This window comes from Nomascus leucogenys, chromosome 7b (genome assembly GCF_006542625.1).
Source record: "Nomascus leucogenys isolate Asia chromosome 7b, Asia_NLE_v1, whole genome shotgun sequence".
NCBI classification, from domain to species: Eukaryota; Metazoa; Chordata; class Mammalia; order Primates; family Hylobatidae; genus Nomascus; species Nomascus leucogenys.
In genome coordinates this window covers 16,949,792-16,971,592 of record NC_044387.1, presented here as the reverse complement: position 1 = coordinate 16,971,592, position 21,801 = coordinate 16,949,792, and the positions used below count along the sequence as shown (strand labels likewise).

The 21,801-nt window shown below is 44.8% G+C and overlaps 1 protein-coding gene and 1 long non-coding RNA gene across 2 annotated transcripts in view; one reads left to right on the top strand and one right to left on the bottom strand.

Annotated features, from left to right (window-relative positions):
* Positions 1–7,692, top strand: part of SLC5A4 (solute carrier family 5 member 4) — a 38,435-nt gene extending 30,743 nt beyond the window's left edge. Inside the window, exons 12-15 of the mRNA XM_003264681.2 lie at positions 619–787; positions 1,956–2,171; positions 5,098–5,200; positions 7,377–7,692. Coding sequence (XP_003264729.2) covers positions 619–787; positions 1,956–2,171; positions 5,098–5,200; positions 7,377–7,588 — 700 coding nt within the window. The 3' untranslated portion in view covers positions 7,589–7,692. The remainder of the gene's footprint in view (positions 1–618; positions 788–1,955; positions 2,172–5,097; positions 5,201–7,376) is intronic.
* A 5,984-nt stretch (positions 7,693–13,676) lies between these two features.
* Positions 13,677–20,437, bottom strand: LOC115835955. The gene is made up of 3 exons (XR_004030930.1): positions 20,130–20,437; positions 18,124–18,264; positions 13,677–14,344 (listed from the first exon to the last, which is right to left on the bottom strand). It is a non-coding gene; the product is annotated as an uncharacterized LOC115835955 (long non-coding RNA).
* Positions 20,438–21,801: the final 1,364 nt, after the last annotated feature.

The following is a 21,801-nucleotide window of genomic DNA, read 5'->3' as shown; positions in this document are numbered from 1 at the left end:
ATTGTGTTGGTTCATTTACTCACAGAACAAGCACAGACAATGCTGCAGTTTAGAAAGGTGAAGAAGTCATGCTCCCTGGACAACAGGAGCCTTTAACTTGCTTTTTACCTGCTGAAGTACTCAAGTAGTAAAATGCACAAGTTAGCATTTCTTGCTGATTTACTCAGCATTCTGAGATAGAGGCTGTTTCCATTCTCACCTATGGAAACCAACTTTGTTCCCTGAAAGCTAGGAAAAGAACAAAAAAATGGAAGTCTGTTTTCTTTATCATACAAATAATCACTGGTTAATAGAAATAGTGCAGTATTTATTTCCAGCTGATATACTACATGTAGTGTATTAGAGTTATTAATCACTGATATTTTAACTATTTTTATGAATAGATATTTAATCTCATAGATGAAGCTATTATGATTAATTATAGACAAGCAATTGCTTTACTGGCATTTTACTAAAAGATCACCATTAAGCACAGCATGGGTTTATGTATGGTCAAGGAGCTTGATTTTGTTTGGAAAATCAACGAGTGACAACAAGAATGAACGCTAGAACTAAAGCACAATGGAAGTAACTATATTGCTTTTGTTTAATGTTTAAATTATGTTGTTTTCTTCTCAGGATATTTGTTCTTCTATTAACTGTTGTGAGCATTGTGTGGGTCCCATTGGTACAAGTGTCTCAAAATGGACAACTAATCCATTACACAGAATCAATTTCTAGCTACCTTGGGCCTCCAATTGCAGCTGTCTTTGTGCTTGCCATCTTCTGTAAAAGAGTCAATGAACAGGTGAGTGAAAACTGGAAAAAAAAATTTCCCTGCTAGAGTGAGAAAAAAATTATTTCACTGGGGTATCAAAATACATTCTTTCTACCCTATTTATGCAAGTCATGGCCCATCTTAATTTTAGTTGAGGTCAGTCACAATTCCTGATCCTTACTAAAGTATAAAAATATAGCACACATTCCTAGTACAGTCTTTATATGTTTCTTACAAAATATTACATACATACAAGGTGCAGAGTTGAGGAACACGTTTGGGAGGCAGACTGCCAGGGCCCAATCATGGCTATACCACCTAATCGTATTGTGATCCTAAGCAAATTACTTGAGTCTCTGTAAAACGAAGATAATGATAGCACCTATCCTATGAGATTGTTGTGAGGATTAAGTGAGATAAAATATGTGAAATTCTTAGAAGAAAACCTACCACACTAGTAAGAATTCAAACTGTGTTCATTGCTATTGTGATATATGTAATTAATTGATTATTGTGGATCACGTACCCTTAATCTTTCAATTGTTCCTTAGTACTAGCTTTACTATTATGATTTGCAGATGAGGAACAGGTGCAGAGGGGTTAGTATCTATGTGCTTTCCACATGTTACTTAATTTAGTAAGCGGGATCTTGGTATTCAGGCTTAGATCTTCTTCCATCCAAAGCTCATACCATTAATCTCCATGCAATACTGTTTTTCTAAAACATAACATCTTGAGCAGAGGAACAGACACATGTTTCCACCCCCATCAACTCCTCACAGAAATAAATTATCAAGAGCTTCATAGAACTCTCAAAACTACCTAATATCAGCTCTGGAAACTGTGTAACATAATTGATACTTCTGCTTATTTTATTAAATAAATCACAAGTATTTTGATCTAACTATGAAACAAAAGGCAAGGAAAACTTCGGCTTGGGTCAGTGTAGACAGTAGTGTCCTGGTATTGGAGAATCAACAACGGTGCAGTGATATGTACAGTTCAGGACCATGGAAAGCAGCATCCAGCTAAGAAGCACATGCATTTGCGATTTTCTCTACTTCGGTAACCTTGTGCCCAAGGTTAGCCATTTGTTGGTCCTTAACTGAGAAAGCAGGCAGGATTATAATTATGACTTACTTGAATAAGCTTCTCATATTTTCTAAACATTCTGATTTTCTTCTTGCTTCTTTTGTAGGGAGCATTCTGGGGTCTAATGGTTGGACTTGCGATGGGTCTCATTCGTATGATAACAGAGTTTGCTTATGGAACAGGGAGTTGCTTGGCTCCCAGTAACTGTCCCAAGATTATTTGTGGAGTGCACTATCTGTACTTTTCCATCGTTCTCTTTTTTGGGTCCATGCTGGTCGTCCTGGGAATTTCCCTCTTAACAAAACCCATTCCTGATGTACATGTGAGTGATGGGTAATGGATATATGCTAACTTTAAAATAAGAGTTCTTTGCCTTTTATTGTATGAGTGTATGAGTTCCAGGAAATGTATTCGTTGTACCTCTAGAGCTAGAAGAACCCTAAGAGATTACCATTCAGTCACTGAAATAAAGAACAATTTGCACCTAGTATGTGCAAAGCACCAGTGAATTAAAAAGTAAGGGATTAGAAAATGGACATTATATTTGTAAACTTCACGGTGTAGTTGGGAAGTCAACCTACAGCATTGTCATAGGACACCAGGAAGAGAATAATTGGTGTTTCCAAAGACACTGGGAAAGACTTCACAGCAGAGCTGTCATCTGGGCTGTGCCTGTTTGGGCCAACAGGATTTCATATACAGCATGAACACTGACTGGCACAGAGATGGGCGGAAAGTACATGGTACCAGGGGGCAGGAAAAGAAAGAACAGAATAATGAGATGCATTTTTGCCTTTCAATTTGGCAAAAATGTTTAATATGAATAATATTTAATGTTAGTGGTTGATATTAGTGTTGTGGGAAAACTCCCACAGTCCAAACTGTTGGGAGAGTGCATACATTTTATAATTTATAGTAGAGCAATTGGGTAGTATTTATGGATAAAAACTTATGAATCAACAATCCCAGTTTTAGGAGCTTATTGTGTATAAATACTTGTTCAAGCAGGAAAAATATATGTATAAGGATTTTCTCTGCAAAAGTTTTCAAATAGGAAATAGCTGGGAGAAAATCCAGATTTCATCACAAAGGGAATGAGCGCACAAACACAGTGCATTGAACATTACGCAGCTGTTTAGAAACATGAGGGAGCTCTATTATTTGCTTTGAAAAAAAAAGTTCATAATATGGTTAAGTGGAAAAATATGTGCAGAATAATATAATAATGTATAATAGCACTTTCTGAAATAAAACACATGTAGGCATATAGCTGTTTGTCTAAGCATACAAAAAAAATCTTAGAGCATACCCACCTAAGATTTTCAACAAGAGGCATCTCGGGGAGTGGGGAGACACTCTAGGGGCCCAACAAATATTAATTAATTATTTTTAAAATATAAATACTGCTTATATACTAATACTGTTTGAATTGTTTGAATTTATGACTAAACATGTGTAGCTTTTATGTATTTTGAATTTATCACTCATAATTTTGAAGCAATGCTTCTTTATATATTTTCCTGAGAAGTGGCCAGTAGATTATGTGTGAATGGGAAACCTGAAATAGAGCACAGTTCAAAATGTTTCACCAAGGACATGTCACTGAAATTCCTAACTAAATATTTACGCTGAATATTGAGTTAGATGAAAGAACACTAGAAAACATATCATAGTTTTTAAATATATATATGTTAAATTCTTATTTGCCAATAGAAGTAACCAATTTTACTAATTTTTAGGAAAAAAATATTGTCTGAAGGACCAGTGAGACCATTTTTCTGATTTATGTTTATGTTTCATTAATATGCTGCAAGGTTTAACTTTCAAAATAGACTGATAAATATCATGGTTATTTCAGAGAAAGTCATGAAAACTGTTGTGAATCTAGCCTAACAGTGCAGAAATGAGATGTCCCATGATGATAGTTTTTCAGCAAAACTAGAAATTACACTATGCGTAATTAAACAAATTGAAGGCCTCCCAAGAAGAGAGTTTTTAACAAAGAAAGTGGATCTAATATAAGAACTCCTGTGAATAAGAGCTTATGAAGATATGATTAGGAATCTTAGAAGGTAAAGCCATATGTTATGTCAAGAACAAATAAAACCAATTATAAATTCTAGTAAATTTGTATAAGAAAGTCATGAGCCAAATTAAAATGAGGTATAACTTAGAATAGGATAGATTATAAAGGTTTAAAACCCACTGATAGGCTGGGCGCAGTGGCTCACACCTGTCATCCCAGTACTCTGGGAGGCCAAGGTGGGTGGATCATCTGAGGTCAGGAGTTTGAGACCAGCCTGGCCAAAAACATAGTGAAACCCCGTCTCTACTAGAAATACAAAGATTAGCCAGGCATGGTGGCAGTCACCTTTAGTAATCCCAGCTACTTGGGAGGCTGAGGCAGGAGAATTGCTTGAGCCCAGGAGGCGGAGGTTGCAGTGAGCAGAGATCACATCAGTGCACTCCAGCTGAGCAACAAGATAGAAACTCCTTCTTATTAAAAACAAAACAAAACGAAACAAAAAAAAACATTGATACTTGGAGCAATTTCCTTAGAATGACCCAGGACTGATATTTACTTGTGTCCGATCAGTACATACAGCATCAATTCTATTTTCAAATGCTTAAATCAACATACAGACTAACCATGGAAATCTTAATATATTTACAGAAAATAATAACAATTATATAAAGCATAATAGTTTAAAATAATGGTATAGCTGACAGAAGTTTGGAGATGGGTTAGGAAAAGCAGTGTGTAAGGGTACTAATTGCAACTGGAATTCAAGAATAGTACATAGATACCAGCCAAATGTGATGGATCCAGAAATAGAATTTAAGAAGATAGTTTGAAAGTTATAAAAGCAACCACTAGATAAACTGAAGGAAATCATGATGTGGCTAATAACTGTTGGATGTTAAGGACGATGAGTGAAGCTGGGGTATAGTGTAGGTTAGCTAAATCTTCAACTTTGCTGAAATTACAAATCCAGAAGTAGGTATTTTTAAGTATATCATTTGAAGTTCTAAATAGCACCCAGAAGAATTAAAAACAGAAAAACATTTAAAATGATGAGTATGTTTTGGTGAGTGAGTGTGGTAGGAGGCCTTTTCTTTGTGATCTATATTCTCCTGTATGGTTTGATTTTTTTTTTAAAACCAGACAATAAACAAAAGTGCCATTCCATTATATTACTGCAAACATTTGCCTATTACTAATGCACTTTTGTATGGTCCCTGTTCAGCTGTACCGCCTGTGCTGGGTTCTTCGGAACAGTACAGAGGAGCGAATCGATATAGACGCAGAAGAGAAATGTCAGGAAGAAACAGATGATGGTGTTGAAGAAGGTAATATTTGGTTTACATTTGGTTTCCATGTAGGAACTCTGTGCACAGGCTTGTTTAAGGTTTTCTTTTAATGTCATTAAATCCAGCTTCTGAAAAGCCTGTTAGATTTATGACAAACTGAAACTTTAAATTTTTACCTTTCCAAAAACCAAGACAACATATTAAATCCATCTATTCATCTGCCTGTCCATTGGTTGGTTTGTCCACGCATCATCCATCCATAGTTACTGAGATGACAATCAGTTACAGACTCGCCTGTTCCTAGTTACATAGTAAGTGGTCAATCTTGATTGTCTGCAAATAAGCATCTAGCCCCACCTTCTCTCCAACTTTATTTCTCAGTATTTTCTCTAACATACCCTCTATTCCAGGCAGACAGGTTGTCTCGCTTTTCCCCACATGTGCCAAGCTCCCTAGAATATTTCTACCTCCTGTCCAAGGGGGAAAAAATGCTTATTCTTTAAAACTAAGTTCTAATCTCACTTCCTTCATGAAAATTTCTCCATCAGTCATCCCCCTGGCTCTTTGTTTACCTAATGTTTTTTAAACCTCAGATAAGGTTTAGCACTTCACAATATGTTGTCTTAAACTGGACAATAATTGTCTGTTTTGGTTTGGTTTCTTCAAAGTGAAGAGTCAGTGCTTTCTGTTCCTTTTGACTTTTTATGTCAGCATTCCTGAGTATGACTGGCCTATCATTTTCTGGTTTTGTACTAAGTCTTTGGTTTTGGTATTAAGATCATAGAGTTATCATAGAATGAATCAGAAATTAGCCTATTTTTCCATTTTATGAAAATATTTTAATAAGATTGAAATAATGTTGCCATTGAATTTTGGTATTTTGCCAATAATACCATAAGCGCTGTATGTCTGTGTGTGTTGCACATCTTAATTGTCGATCAAATTTATATAACGACTATAGAACTATTTAGAGTTTCCATTTCTTCATTAACTGTTTTTGGAAAATTATATATTTCTAGGATTGTGTCCATTTAGTGCACATTGTAAGTATATTGGCATAAAGTTATTCATAGTGTCTACTTACCCATCTATGCTGCCTCTATAGTTGTGTTATTCTTTCAATCTCTAGTATATGTTGTGATTTATCTTTTTTCTTAATCTTACTAAAGATTTGTCTAGTTTACTTTTCTCAAAGAACTAACTTCTGGCTTTGTCATTTCTATTATTTTCCTTCTTTTCTATTTCATCCTTTCTGTTTTTATTTGTATTCCCTTCCATTTACATTATTTGGGTTTATTCTCTTATTTTTTTTTTTACTAAGTTGGATATTAACTCATTCATTTCCAGTAAATCTGGAAATTTGATTTTTCTTTGATTGTTCTTTTCTATATAAATAAGGCCATATACATTTCCCTAAAAGTAATACTGTTTTAAATTTCACAGCTTTTAATTTGTATAATTTTCATTATCATTTCTTTTTAAGTATAATTTTACTTTAATTATGATTTTTATAAACATTTGAGTTTAGAAGTATTAAATTTTCCAGTGCTGCAACAGATACCCATATACATGAGTCTTTCTGTATTTTTTGCCAGTGTAAGCTGAGGATAGATTTTGTGGAGTTCAGTTGTTGGGTCAAAGGGTTCATGCCTATATGATTTTGCAATATGCTACTAATTCCCCTCCATAGGGGACTTGCTTCCCTAGCAACGATATAGAAGAGTGCCTGTTTCCACGCAAACTCACTAACTTAGTATGTTGTGAAACTTCCGTATTTTTCCCACTGATAGATGAGAAAGTGGTATAGGTTTAGTTTACATTTCTCTTTTTTGAGTGAGCTTGAGAACCATGTGTCTTTTTTCTTTCAACTGTTTATTCATCTCTCTAATATGCTGACATGAGGCTGTTGATAGCCTTTTCTTACCTATTTTTAGAAACCCATTATATATTAAAGATATTAAACCTTTTGTAATAGAATATGCAAACGTTTCCCCCATTTTGTTATTTGTTTTTACTTTGTTTATTGAACTTTATGCCATGCAAAAGTTGCCTGTTTTTATATGATTAAATTCATCTATATTTTCTCAGGGATTCCTCTTAACACTCCCAGCTGATAGTAATCGTTTTTTACAGTCATAAGGTACTACACTGACAAGGATTTCTAGTTCCTTTGTGATCTAGATCTTCTGCGATCATTTGCTTATCTTTGTTCCAGATTACCCTGAGCAATCACGTGGATGCCTCAAGAAAGCTTATGACTTGTTCTGCGGTTTGCAGAAGGGACCCAAGCTAACCAAGGAGGAGGAGGAAGCCTTGAGCAAGAAGCTCACAGATACATCTGAGAGGCCCTTGTGGAGGACAATAGTGAACATCAATGCCATCCTCCTCCTGGCTGTGGTGGTCTTTATTTACGGCTACTATGCCTGAACTCTATCCAAGCCACTAGAATAATGAATAATTCTTAATAATTAATCGAAGGATAATTTTAGTGATTTTCATTTTATAGTATGTTGTGTGGCAAAAAAAAAAAATGAGCAGTTGGTAATTTTATCCAATGAGATGACTACAGACTGGATATTTTGCTTTTGTTGTTCCTTTGTGTCACTAAGAGTTGATAATTTATAAAACTGTGAAGTGACCTCTACGTGTGTAAACAAGACACACAGGTCTAAATTCTATTTTTCCAGCTTTATTGAGGTATAGTAAACAAATGAAAATTGTTTATATTTACGATGTACAACGTGATGATTTGATATACTATACATTCTGAAACAATAACCACAATCAAGTTAACTAACACATCTATCACCTCACATGTTTACCTTTTCTGTGTGTGCGGTGAGAACAACTGATAGACTCTTAGTAAATTTCACGCACACAATACAGTATTATTAGCTACAGTCACCATGCTATCCTTTGCACCCTCAGAATATATTCATCTTATGAGTGAAGGTTTGTACTCTAATACCTCCCCAGTTACCTACCCCTTCGCCCCAGGCAACCATCATCTACTCTCTGCTTCTATGAGTTCAACTTTTCATTGCAGCACTATTCACAATAGCTAAGATACAGAAACAATTTCAGTGTGCTGTGATGGATGAATGATGAGAATGTTGTATATATACATAATGGAATATGATTCAGACATAAAAATGAAGGAAATCCTGCCGCTTGCAACAATGTGGATGAACCTGCAGAACATTACGCTAAGTGAAATAAGCCAGACACAGAAAGACAAATGCTATAGGATCTCACTTATATGTGAAGCCTTAAAAAGAAAATGACCAGGTGATAGGGTTTGGCTGTGTCCCCACCCAGCTCTCATCATGGATTGTAGTTCCCATAATCTCCACGTGTTGTGGGAAGGACCTGGTGGGAGGTAATTGAATTGTGAGGGCGGTTATCCCCATGCTGCTGCTGTTGTGATCGTGAGTTCTCATGAGAGCTGATGGTTTTATAAGGGGCTTCCCCCCACTTCGCTTTGCACTTCTTTCTCTCGCCGCCTTGTGAAGAAGGACATGTTTACTTCCCCTTCCACCATGACTGTAAGCTTCCTGAGGCCTCCTCAGCCATGCTGAACTGTGGGTCCATTAAACCTCTCTCCTTTATAAATTACCCAGTCTCCAGTATGTCTTTATTAGCAGTGTGAGAACAGACTAATACACCAGGCAAACTGCCCTACCTCATACTTGCTTTCTGAAGTTCCCAGAGATTTCCATTTGAAAAGAATGCCTCTTCCAACTCTGCCTCACCTAGTAACCTCCTCATCTACACAACAGTGACTTCTCCTATGAGGCGACCTTCGCTCAGTTATTTCAAGGATTTAAAAAATAAAAATGTTTTCTAATAGTTGACAGGGGGGTGAACTAGAAATATCCATTGTAAATATCTTTTAAATATACTGGAAATTACTGCTTACATCTTAAAGCCATTTGTCACTGAATACTAAAACATCAAACCATTGATTTTTAACTGCTTCATTAAAATATAATTCACATATTATAAAATGTATCTAAAGCATATCATTCAGTGTATTTTAATATCTTCACAGAGTTTTGCAATAATTATCACAATCTAATTTTAGATATTAACATTTATTGGCATCCTTGAATATACATATTTCTCTGTCTTTATTTCTGTTTTAACACAGTGAATGACAATTATCTCTATGTAGAATTGTAGAGAGGTTTAAAACCACCTTTTTGTAAGCAAGTCAATAAACTAAAATATGTTTTAATAAATTATGTAAGAAACATGGAAGAGGGCCGGGCGCAGTGGCTCACACCTGTAATCCCAGCACTTTGGGAGGATGAGGTGGGCAGATGACGAGGTCAGGAGTTCGAGACCAGCCTGGCCAACATAGTGAAACCCTGCCTCTACTAAAAATACAAAAAATTAGCTGGGCGTGGTAGCAGGTGCCTGTAGTCCCAGCTACTCAGGAGGCTGAGGCAGGAGAATCGTTTGAACCTGGGAGGCGGAGGTTGCAATGAGCCGAGACCACACCACTGCACTCCAGCCTGGGTGACAGAGTAAGACTCCATCTCAAAAAAGAAACATGGAAGAGAGAGCACTTTCAGCACATGCTGAAGACTGTCTCTTCCTGGGTAAAAATAATAAAAATTAAAGAAACATATCCATCATATTGTTATAAAAATTCAAACAATGCCCTTGGGTCTGTAGAATTAAATATAATACTCTTCACTGACAACCCAATCCTCTCATCTACTAACTTCCCAAAGAAGTAGACAGGTTAAAGCATATGTTCTAGTAAGTAGTTTTTCTGTTAATTTATATACATATATAAACATACACATACATTTACAAAATGCAATCTTCCTTTATGTGTTATTTTGTGACTGGCTTTTTCACATAAAATATATCCTGGAGATCTTTGCCTATCTGTACAAATAGATCTCCCTCATTCTTCTTATAGCTGCACTATTGTTCCATAGGATAGTTCACTATAATTTGGCCACTTTTCTACTGAGGAACATTCATGTTGGTTTCAATTATTTGCTATTATCTACAATACTCAAATAGACATACCTGTATATTCATCTTTTGACATATTTGCTAGTTTTATTTTCTTTATTTTCCTAGAAATGGAATATGGAGCAAAGTGTACAAGCATTAATATTTTGATTAAAAATTATTTTCCACAAAGTATTTGCCAATTTATATTCTCATCGGTGTATGAGAGTTTTTATTTACTCACATGCTTGACTACAGGGTATATTACCAATGGTAGTGAATTTTTGTCAATTTGATGATTGAAAAATAATTTCATTTTTTAAATTGGTATTTCTCCACTTACTAGTGAGATTGTATGTATTCGCATGTATTTATTAGCTATTCATATTTTTTCTGTGAATTACTTGATATCCTGTACCAATTCTCTAATTCATTTACAGATATTCTTTACATATTCTGCATATTTATTATTTGCATATGAATAGCAAGTATTTTTTCCTAAAGTCTATGTCTTGCCTTGTAACTTTATGTTGTCTTTTATTGTACAGAAGCTTTAATTTATATTTAGTCAAATTGTTTCTTTTTTTCTTATGACTTCTGGGTTTTGTGACTTACTTTCAATTGTCTTTTTAGGGTTTTGTTGTCTTTGTTTTGTTCGAAATGACATACTGAAATCCTACATTATATTGCAATTTACTTTATTCTCTTTATACTGCATTGTGGACATTACTAAGACTAACTAATGTAGATCAAATGTATTTATTTTAATTTCTGCCTAATTTATAATACTGAATGTATTTTATTTCCTTAGCAATTCCCGCTTTTTCTTTTCTTTTTTTTTTTTAAGACAAGTTTTTGCTCTGTCACTGAAGCTGGAATGCAGTGGCATTATCATGGTTTGCTGCAGCCTCCAATTCCTGGGCCCAGTGATTCAGTAAGGCCAGAAATTAAAAGAAAAACTTCTGGGCCAAAGAAATCCTCCTGCCTCTGCCTTCCAAGTATCTGGGACTACAGGTACACGCCACTACACCCTATTTTTTTCAGAGATGGGATCTTGCCATGTCAGGCTGCTCTTGAACTCCTGACTTCAAGTTACCCACCTCAGCCTCCCAAAGTGCTGGGATTACAGGCATGAGCCACTGCATCCAGCCAACAATTCCCCTTTAGATGGACATTCAAGTTAAGTACTCTTTGCCACCACAAATAGTGTCGTAGCAATCATCTTTTACACTGTATGGTTTCATTTCTACAAGATAGAATCCTGTAGTGGTATAACTTAGCCACAGCTATGTTTACTTACACTTTTAATAGATACTGATTAGTTACTTTCCAAAAAGTTGAAGCAATTCACATTCCTATGAACAGGGAACAAGCAGGAGGACTGTTTCCCCTGTAGGCTCAGTAGCAACAAAAGTTGTTGCTTTTTCAAAAAAAATATATATATATTGCTAATTCCCTTGGTGAAAAATCTCACAGGAGTGCTAACTAATCAGTTATTTTAACTTCAATTAGTTGCCTATTTATAACCTTTTCCTATTTTTCTATCAAGTGGTTTAAGGTGAGGAACATTCTTAAATAAAACAGGAAACCTAAAAATAATAAACACATTTTGTATATCAAAAGGCAGTGCAAATGAAATTGAAAATGTGGAGACCAAAAGATATTACAAAACATGAAAAAAAGAGCTCCCATGAATAAATGAGAAAGAGACAAGCCCAATGTATACATATATATCGACATATATGTATACATATATAGATGTACACATCAATATATATATGTGTACATATATACACACATACATACATATGTATACATATATACACATACATATATATAGTGTGTGTATATATATAGTGTGTGTGTGTATACATATATAAAACCTCCTTGGAATAGACAATGTCTTCATACAGGGGACACAAAAATTACCAATCATAGGAGAAAAAAGCAATATATTGGACTACATCAAAATTGAAAACTTCTAGCTAATAAAAGTCACCTTAAAGGAAATGACCAAACAACCCACAAAATAACTGAAAATACTTAGAGTACGCACACGTCTGACAAAGGAGTTGTATCCAGAATAAAAAGACCAACAGCCCAACTTTAAAACTCAAAAAAAAAAAATCACACTTGGAGGAGAGCTTCTAGGTGACTGACTAGAGATGCCCAATATTCGTCTCCTCCACAAAGAAGGAGCAAAACAGATAATCACACATCAAATAGAGCATCTAACAGAGAACGGTGGAATTCAGTGGGGAAGTGACAGGAACCATCCGAGGTACAGAAGGAGAGAAAAGCAAGACCAGATGAGCTCCCCAGTGCAGGGGAAAAGGTAAGTGAGAGATTCCCAGGGGTCCACATTCCCACCACAGATTTCTGCAACCCTGGCCATGAGAGAGCCCCTCAGCCCTCGTGGGCCCTGAGACAGCATAGGATTATGCTGCCCGTACTTGTCTACACGATGGCATTGTTCCAGAGAGGGAGTCATGCTGGTACCACACACACACTTTAGATCCAAGCAGCTCCAGCACATGCCATTTTGAGAGCCCAGCCCCCATGAGGATTGCCTCTTGCCCTGGGGCCCAACAGCCCTGCATCTCCACATCCCTAGAGCCCCCCTCACATCTCCCCTTATCCACTTGGGGGGCTACAGCAGCATGATGCCGGCTAGACCAGCTGTGTGAACGGTCTGCAGCACTCTAGCCCACACAAGAGTCCTACACCCCAGGGAATGGGCAATGCAGTGCACCAAGGAGGCCGGCTCCATGACAAAGGAAACCCAAGTGCATGAGCCTGAGAGCCACCTGCCTGTGGCTGCTGCCCCATATCCCACCCCCAGCAGCAAGGCTGACACACAACTGCATGTACCTTCATTGTGTCTGGGAACCAGCCCACCCAGATGCTGTCCCAGGGCTTGAGGGAAGACTTGCCCCACTCACCGCCACTGCACTTCCAGGCAAGCACCTGGGAGCCTGGGGATGGTTCTGCCCCACCTGTTGCCATGGGCACAGGCATGAACCATCAGGAGGCCCGCCAGCAGACCCAGCACCACATTGTGACACAGGCTCATACAAAAACCCCTCCCTGGGATGCCCCTACCCCCAGCCCCCACTGCAGCTGTGAGGAAGGAAGCTCTGGCCACTCCCCCTGGTGGCATCTGCCCATTATGGAGTCCACACACCCCTCACCCCCGCCCCCACAGGTAAGGGGACAAGTGACATCCTGTGACCAGCAGCAGGATCCCTGGAGGACATCAGCGTCTTGGGTTTGGTTTCCCCACCAACCATCATGCAGTCATGGGGATGAGTTTATCAGAGGGCATTTATGCCACTAGGAGGAATTTTCATGGACAGGGATACGTGGTCTCCCTGGGGGAGTTGACTCAACACTGATTGCTTGGTGATACCATGGGGTGATGCAGAGAGTACCCTCTCCCTCCAGGGAGAAGCTGGTTACCCTAGAGTGCAGTGTCCTGGGAACCTTCCCATTAACCTAGCCCTGACTCCAGGAGTTTCAGCCCCATCTTCCCAGGTCTTGTCCCAGTTGGGATGGCCCTGGCCAGTGAGGCCCGGCTGGTCCCCCTCAACAAAACGGAAGCTCCATCCTTGATCCCTGGACCCCTCAACCTGGTTTTACATTGGGTGGGTCAGGTGGGGTGATGGCTACCATTTCCTTATTCGAATGGGGGACATGAGAGAGTCTCCAGAGTATGGTCCTTAAATACCTCCTCCTACTAACGGAAGTGGGATCAGTGGGGGATCCCAGGCCTGGGGCAGGAAAGGGACATGACAAGACAGGACCTCTCACCCTCTGAGAAATCAGGAGCCACTGAAGCCTCCGGAGCAATGAAAGAAAACGAGGTGCCCCCTGAGGAGGTGCTCAGCGGGCAAATGTTTATGTTTTGTAGCACATCATGATCGCCGATTCAATATAACCGCAGTGGATCCCGCATGTCAGATGTCCTCACATGCTGGAGCTCACTCTGGCTCTATGTTGTTCTGTTCACCCTGGAGTATGGCCGAGCACCAGATCATCCATTATCAAAGTGGTGAATAAAAGGGAAGAATCTACACTTCTTCTGTTTTTTCAAAGCAGGAAGCACACTCCTAGGTTCATAGCACAGATGCTGGGCCCTCCCTTCACCGACACACTGCAGCTCTCATGAGAAGGAGGTGAACGCAAGCCTCAACCCTCTGTCTTCCTTCTCATCTGAAGCACAGAGTTATCGATCATCAAACACAGCTAACGTCACTAAAAGAATGATGAACATGGGTGGCTTTGCTAGAAGTAACCACATGTCCTAGGAAGCAGTTATGCCAACGTCCAGCCTGAACCCCACTGAGCCTCTTGATGCTAGAACAATTTTTCAGGAAAAGAGAAGCTAAAGCAAGCACTGGGTTCCTGCTCAGGGAGGTGGTGGCTGCATCCTGACCGTGGGAGGGTCTCAGGACCAGCTCTCCGCTCCTGCCACTCCTGCCTTGCCAGGAAAAGCCTGACAGCCATTTGGGAGACAGCTGCAGATAGAATGAGCCTAAAAACACATTCACCACTGATAACATCAAGTATTTACTCCACATAGAAACTAAAGTTAAATTCACGAATACGTAACGCACCACAAAGTCAACTAAAAATATACGCAATGAAATACACAAGACATTTGGTGAGACCCTCGTTAACTATTTTTTCGTGTCAAGAAATCATTGATTCTCTCCATTGAAGTTTGTGATGGCTTTCGCATTTGCTTCAGACTATTGTCTGAGGGAATCGTTTACTCTGTTGTGGGTGAGTCAACATTATTTGAAAATCAAAAATTATGGGGACTCGGTGATGGGAAACTTGGGGACATTATTATTCTTTCATCTCCCTATTTTTGTGTTCAAAGATCTTCATAACAAAAATGTACAACTTATAAAAAGAGGGTGAAGCTTGGGGACAGTGTCCAGGGGTGGAGTGGACCCTGGCAATGTGCCCAGGAGGCCCATGGAGATGAGGGAGACCTGGGTGATCCCCTCTCCCACGGGCTTGAGATGCCTGAAATTCAGTTCAGCTCACGGCTAGGGCAGGGATGGCTGAGACTGAGCTCTATAGGGACTTTCTTTCTGCAGCAATTGTGGAAAAATCTCCCAGACCTTGCATCTCTGTCCCTGCCCTTGCTGGGCCACATCACTGCTCTGGTGAAGGCAGCTGCCATGTCCCTGATGAACGAGAAACAGTGGGGGACCCAGGCCCAGGCATTATGGAATTAACCAAAGCAACCAAGACCTTTGAGGGGCCAAACTCCCCACCATCAGGGACTCTAAGATGAGGGTGTCTCTGAATGAGACTGCAGGTGCACATGGTGAGGGGGTGAGGGGACTGAACAATGGGAGGGAGGGACGGGGGAGTGGGGCCTGGCAGGATGGGGTTGTTTGGGGGAGTTGAGACCCCTTGGATGCCTGACCTTGCCCGTAGCCCCAAGGTCACACTCACCCTGCCCTGACCTTATGTGACCCAGCCCTGACTCTAGTCCAGAATAAGACTCTGACAGACTCCCCCGGACAAACACAGGATGCACATTCTGTGCCTGGGATGGTGCCTTTGCTCATTTGACCGGATCCTCCCCTCACACAGGCTGACCATCACAGACTCAGCCACATACCAAGCACACACTCACTCCACCCCAGAGCCTGACTTTACAATCAGAAACTTTATGGTTGAGATCTCAGCCACGTGCTGGTTAACTTTGGACCTCACCCCAAGCCCATGTGATTACAACTGATCATCTGTGTGCCTCAGTCTCCTCCCGAGTCCCAGAGCTAGTGACATGAACACCAGTATCTTGTAGGAAGAAGGCACTGAGGTCCCAGAAGGAAAGTGAGGTACAGAGACCAGGCTTAAGTGACAGGAAGTGGCAGCTGTCTCAGCTGTTTTGGAAGCCTGAGAACTGATTTCCCGGACCTAAAGTGAGGGGTGCTGGCCTCATGCCCCCTCAGGCCAGGACCCTGCACTGCCTGCCTATAGCCATATTTAGACAGCATGTGGCCTCTGCTGGCACTGTCTGGGGATAGCAGAAAAGAGTACTAGAGAGTGGACATGGGAAGATTCTATGTAAAATTCAAGAAAAGGGAACTTTCAAAAGAGCCCATGGGGCCCTCCCAGGCCTGCCAGGCCAGCTCACAGCTCCAGGTGGGCACCCCAAGCATCTCAGAGCCACAGAACAGCCACGGCAATGTCCCCTGGGAAGCAGCAGCACCTGCCACTTGCTTTGGCTGTGACCCGCATCTTGGGCCTGCCCTCTGTGCATCTTGGCTGGAAGACAGCTGGGAAAGAGGCCATGCTCTCCTCCAGGCAGAGGGGCCCAGCGGGAAGTGCATTAGCCAGGCCCGCACCAGCTGCCAGACCTGCTCAGGAACAGCACGGGCCACACGCCTGCCCAAAGGCCTCTCCCCAAACCCTCTTCTCCCTTGGAGACCAGGACCCTGGAGTCGCTGTCTGGAGATCTGGCCAATAACCCTCTGGACCCCAGGGCTGTTTGTGGTTCCCTTGGAAGAAGAGGCAAAGGGCCCGAATGCCTGCAGCACATGCCCGGGGGCTGGACAAGGACACTGCCCTGGAGAGGACTTCCTTCAGACCCTGCTGCGGGGCTTGTCGCTCTCTATGCCTTCTCTGCTGCTTGACTTCAGCCTCACAGCACGTGGGGTGTGACTGGCATGAGGGGCAGGCAGGTGAGGAGGAGGTCCCTAGGCAGGTGCGTGGCTGCAGCACAGAGAGACCAGTGCTCACTGGGCCTGCTGCCTGGCATACTCAGGGGCCTGGAGGACGGGTGCATGGAGTCAGTTTGCGGAACAAATGAGGCCTTGTTGTGGCAGGGGATGGGGAGCCGCCCTGGGCCTGGCCTTCGGTCTGGTAAAGATGAACACCTCAGGCTGTGCAGTACCTGGCCCTCAGTCTGTCAGAGATGAATACCCCAGGCTGTGCAGCAGCTTCAGTGTCATCCCACACCACACTGCCCTGGCAACACCTGGCCACAGTGGCTTGGACAAGACGCCTCTGTCAGCCCCTGGGCTGTAACTCACTCAGCATCTGCCCAGAGCAGGAATCCTGGGAAGGGCTGGCCATTGTCCCTCCCGACTCAGTTGCTCTCAGCTCCCTACTGTGCCATCGGGTGCTCTCAGGATAGATGCTTCCAGGACAGGCTCTTCTACAAAAAAGGGGTTGCTTCCCGGGCCTGGAGTCACAGCATAGACAAGGAGGCTTTTGGACACCTAGGCAGGGTCACTCCGCACACATCTCATGAATGAAAATCCTCATCAGAAAATACATCACCGTTCCTCCAGGATGTGACTGTTTCTAGAGAGAGCCTCATTTCTATTTCCCACTCCCTCCTCCACATGCTACAAGAAATAGAAGCAGCAGCATAAGAAAATGAAGAGGAACAAGAAAACGATGATAAGGAGAAGAAAAGAAAAAGAACAGGCAAGGGAATCAGGAGGCCTATTATAGCTTTTGTCCCCTCCCTGATTCATGAAATTTAAAAAAGCCCAAGACTATCCCAACAAAAAACAAGCACAAAGATACACAAATAGTCACTACCCAAACTTTGTTAATAATTACACAATGCTGCCACTCACACCTGGCTCAGGACCTACCAGGAGGAGGGTGCCCTCCAGATTCTGCAGGAGAAGTGGAGGAGACTCCTCCTTCCCCAGGCTGTGCCTCCACCTCTGCCACAGAGGCCCAGAGCTTCCTACCCACCCCAGGCCAGGCCGAGCCGGGCGGGTCAGCCCTGCAGCGCTCCTACCCACCTTCCCAACCTCCAGACTTGCTGCTGCTGCCACCACTAGCGCTGACGCCAATACAACCACCGTTCCTGTTGCCCTCAATCCACTGGTCCACCCTACAAGGCTCCTACCACCTGGACACCACAGCAACCCTGCCCTTGCCCAGGCAGCAGCCAGCCGCCCTCCTACTGCTCTGGCACTCTGCAGTCTGCATCGCTGCTCTCCTACCGCTCTGGTGCTTTGCAGTCTCCATCGCCACGACCAACCACAGCAAGGTGAACTGCGGTGCTCCCAGCTCCAGCCTCCAGCATGGAATAAGTGGCTTCTCCTCCTGGCACAGAGCAACTCGGCGGGCAAAGTCAGATAAGCCTAGAACAAGATGCAGACAGTGGTAGCATTAGAGTCTCACCTTGTCATGCTGGCCACTGGGTGGCAGGGACCAGTTTTAGCAAAGGCACTCACACCTACCCTCCAAAGTCCAGCCTCCCTTTTTGGCCCAAGTTCACCAGGAACTGGGGCCTGGGGTGGGGACTGGAGACACCACAGTACAGTGTCCGGGCTTCCCACTCCACACGAACCTGGCTGCGCTCCTCAGGAAGCAGAAGCAGCAGAAACTCAACCCCAGCCAGCCCTCCCCACCCAAGTGCCCGTAGCTGTTCCTGACGCCTCCACCCACAGGGCCCTGTCACTCTGTGATGTCCGCTGTGTGCCCAGGGGTCCCAGATGGTCTCAGCAACACATGGTGAGAGGGCACAGGCCTGGGAACCACAGCGGGTCTAGGGGCCGGGCCGTGCTCAGGATCCCCGCAGAAATGCTGTGTGCTGGCCAGGAGCAGGAGGAGACGGCCCTCTAGAGACTGGAGTCCCTCTCACCTCCTCTGACCACCGCTGTCACTGACACCTCCGCTGCCCGCCACCAGAGGTGCAATGCAGCCCCCGATAGCGCCCCAACCCTCCCCCACAGCCGGCAGTGTAGCACCCGATGGCAACCCCAACCTGCCCCTGCCTCAGACACTGCAGCACCAATGGCGCCCGCAAGCCACCCCCTGCTTTGGGCAGCGCAGCCCGGGATAGCTCCCCCAACCCGCTCCCTGCCATAGGCAGTGGCTGTAGACAGTGTAGCCATGGGTAGCGACCCCAACCAGATCCCTGCCGTGGGCAGTGATGCCCCGATATGGCACCCAAATCGCCCCCTACAGCAGGCAGTGCAACCCTAGATAGTGCCCCTATCTGCTGCCCACCGGGAGAAGCACCCCATGATAGCACCCTCAACCCACTTCCTGCCTCCAGGCAGTGCAGCCACAGATAGCACCCAAACTTACTCCCCACCTCGGGCAGTGCAGCCACAGATAGCTCACCTAAACCACCCCCTGCCCAGGGCAGTGTAGCCCCCTGTAGCGCACTCAACCTGCCCCTGCTGCAGCCAATGCAGCCCCAGACAGCACACCCACCAGCTCCCTGCTAGGCAGTACAGACCCCTGATAGCACCCAACCCACCCTCCACCACAGGCAGTGTACCCGGCCCTCAATAGCGCCCCCAGCCAACCCCCCCACCCCCTCTCCATGGGCAGTCCAGCCCTGGTACCAATCCCAACAACCTCCCGCTACCTGTCTCAGTGTAGCCCCCAGAGAGCGCCCTCAACACCCCCTCCCCACTGCCAGCCGTGTAGCACCCTATAGTAACCCTAACCCGTCCCCCACCACCAGCATTGCAGCCCCAGATAGTGCCCCCAACCCGCTCCCCACTGTGGGCAGTGCAGCCATGGATAGTGCCCCCAACCACCTCCCAGGTGCAGGCAATGATGCCCTGGATATCACACCCGCCCCTGTCCACCACAGGCAGAGTAGCACCGGATAGCAGCACCCACCCTCGCCACCAGCAGTGTTGCACCTACTAGCCCCCCACAACCTGTCCCCAACAAGGGCATTAGGGCATTGCAGCATCCGATAGTTCTACCAACTCACCACCCCTACCCGGCCGCGGGTAGTGCATCCCCAGATAGTGCCCGCAAAACTCCCCACTGCCGCAGGAATTACAGCTTGGGATAGCGCCCCAACCCATCTCCAGCCATAGGCAGCGCACCCCCGGATAGCGCCCCCACCCCACTCCCCTCAGCCGGCAGTGACGCCGGAGATACCACACCCAACCAGCCCCCCAACACGGGCAGTGACGCCCTGGATAGGGCCCCCAACCCGCCCCCCACGCCACAGGCAGTACAGCCTGCGATAACGAACCTATTCTGCCACCTTTTCACCATTCTGGCTGCGCTGTAGTCTCTCTCGCGGCCACCAACCGCAGCAGCCAGGCGAGCCACCGTAGGCTCCACCTCCAGCATGCGCAGTAGATGACTCTAGCCTCTGGCAGGCGCGGCAAGTGGCTCCTCCTCCTTCTCCTCTAAGCCCGGCACAGAGCAGCTACGCAGGCCAAGGCAGATGAGCCTGGAATGGCGAGCCGCCCCCTCTTGGGATCCTTTATATACTGCGTTTAATGCAAATGAAGTTTCTGGACTACATGGTCTGATCGGATGAGAGAAACCTCTAGGCCTACTCTGATTGGACTTTGTTATCATGTTCTGATTGGTTTTCCTAAGAGTTGCTCTCATCCAGTCAGAACATGAAAATAAAGCACAATTAGAGTAGACCTAGAGGTTTTTCTCTCATCCAATCTGAACACGTAGTCCAGAAACCTTACTTGCATAACCTCGGTCTGTGTATGCGTGGGGGGTGGTCTTGCCATTCCAGGCACTTCTGCGTCTGCCAGCCCATCTGCTCCATGCCCAGGTTAGAGGAGGAGTCACCTGTCCCACGCTGGAGGCTTGAAAGCCTGCAGCAGCATGGCTTGGGTCGCTGCCGTTGGTGGCGGTGAGGGAGACTCGACCGCAGCCAGAGTGTAGAAAGGTGGCAGGGTAGATGAGCTATCCAGGGCGCACTGCCCCCGGCAGCGGGCGGGGAGGGGGACAGGTTGGATGCATGTTCGGGAGCTGCACTGCCTGAGGTGGGAGGGGGGGCGGATTGAGGGCGCCATTGTGGGCTACACGCCGGTGCTGGGAGGAGTGTTAGGGGCAGTATTGGGTGTTACACTGCCTACAGCGCGGGAAGGTTGGGTGCTTTGTCGGGCGTCATTTCCCGCAGCCGCGGGGTGGCTTGTTGGGGGCGCTATCCGTGGCTGCACTGGTCGCGCTGGGTTACGGGTTGGGGGCGCTATCTGGGACATCAGTGCCCATGGCGGGGAACTTGTTGGCTATGATATCCGAGGCGTCACTGCCCTTGGCTGGGGGCTGGTTGGGGGCTCTATCTATGGGCTACACTGTCCACAGCCAGGAGCGGGTTGGGTGCTATCGCGGGGCCGCACTGCCTGGCAGGGAGTGGGTTGGGTGCGCTATTTGGGGTTGGACTGCTGGCGGTGGTTGACTCGGTGGGGGGTGAGGGGCAAGGGGGATGGGTTGGATGCACTATCGGGATCTACACTGCCCGAGGCGAGGGGGAGATGGGGGCGCCATTGTTGGCTACACCGCCTGTAGTGGGGGGCGTGTAAGGAGCAGTAGCGTGTGTTGCATTGCTCATGGCGGGGGAGGGTTGGGTGCGTTATCCCGGGCATCATTTCCCGCAGCGGCGGGGACAGTGGAGGGGCTTGTTGGGGGCGCTATCCATGGCTGCAATGGTCGCCGCGGGGCACGGGTTGGGGGCGCTACCTGGGACATCAGTGCCCATGGTGGGGAACTTGTTGGGTGTGTTATCCGAGGCATCACTCCCCATGGCTGGGGGCTGGTTGGGGGCGCTATCCATGGGCTGCACTAACCACAGCCAGGAGCGTGTATGGGGCATTATCGGGGGCGGACTGCCAGTGGCTGGGTGGGGAGGCGGGTTGGATGCTATGTGGGGTTGCACTGCCCGGCAGGGAGTGAGT